This window comes from Ceratina calcarata, unplaced genomic scaffold, assembly GCF_001652005.2.
Source record: "Ceratina calcarata isolate Rehan_Ccalc_2016 unplaced genomic scaffold, ASM165200v1 scaffold9507, whole genome shotgun sequence".
Lineage (NCBI taxonomy): Eukaryota > Metazoa > Arthropoda > Insecta > Hymenoptera > Apidae > Ceratina > Ceratina calcarata.
In genome coordinates, this window is record NW_017180909.1 from 1 (window position 1) to 546 (window position 546).

At 33.7% G+C, this 546-nt stretch overlaps 1 protein-coding gene across 1 annotated transcript; it reads left to right on the top strand.

The window, feature by feature from the left end:
* Window positions 1-35: 35 nt before the first annotated feature.
* On the top strand, window positions 36-546 carry LOC108631781 (biogenesis of lysosome-related organelles complex 1 subunit 1-like; the record flags this gene model as incomplete). The annotated part of the gene is made up of 3 exons (XM_018035944.2): window positions 36-115; window positions 192-409; window positions 489-546. Coding segments are annotated over 3 exons (333 nt in total), but the record flags the coding sequence as incomplete, so codon positions are not given.

Sequence of the window (546 nt, forward strand, 5' to 3'; positions counted from 1 at the left end):
ATTGATTTAATGTAAGACTATAACTAAACATTTTTTTGACAGAACAAAAAAGGAAAGAAGCTGTGCAAGCTGCGAGCAATTTGACACAAGCTTTGGTTGATCATTTAAATGTAGGGTAAGTACTAAGTAATCGTTGACAATAATGAAATAAACATGATAAGACTGATAATTCAACAAGTATGATTATGTAGTGTGGCGCAAGCATATTTGAATCAAAAGAAGTTAGATGCAGAAGCGAAGCAGTTGCAACACAGTGCAACAAATTTCGCAAAGCAAACACAATCTTGGTTAAACTTGGTGGAAGCATTCTCCAGCGCTCTAAAAGAGATTGGCGATGCTGAAAATTGGGCACGCAGCATTGAGGGAGATATGAGAACTATAGCAACTGCCTTAGAATATTCTTATAAAGGTCTTAGAATATTCTTATACATTATTTGCATTTATTATCTTATATAAACCAAAATACAAAATTAATATAATTCTTGCAGCAACACAAGAAACTCAAGGACCCAGTGCTACCTAAGAATTCAATATACACCATACATA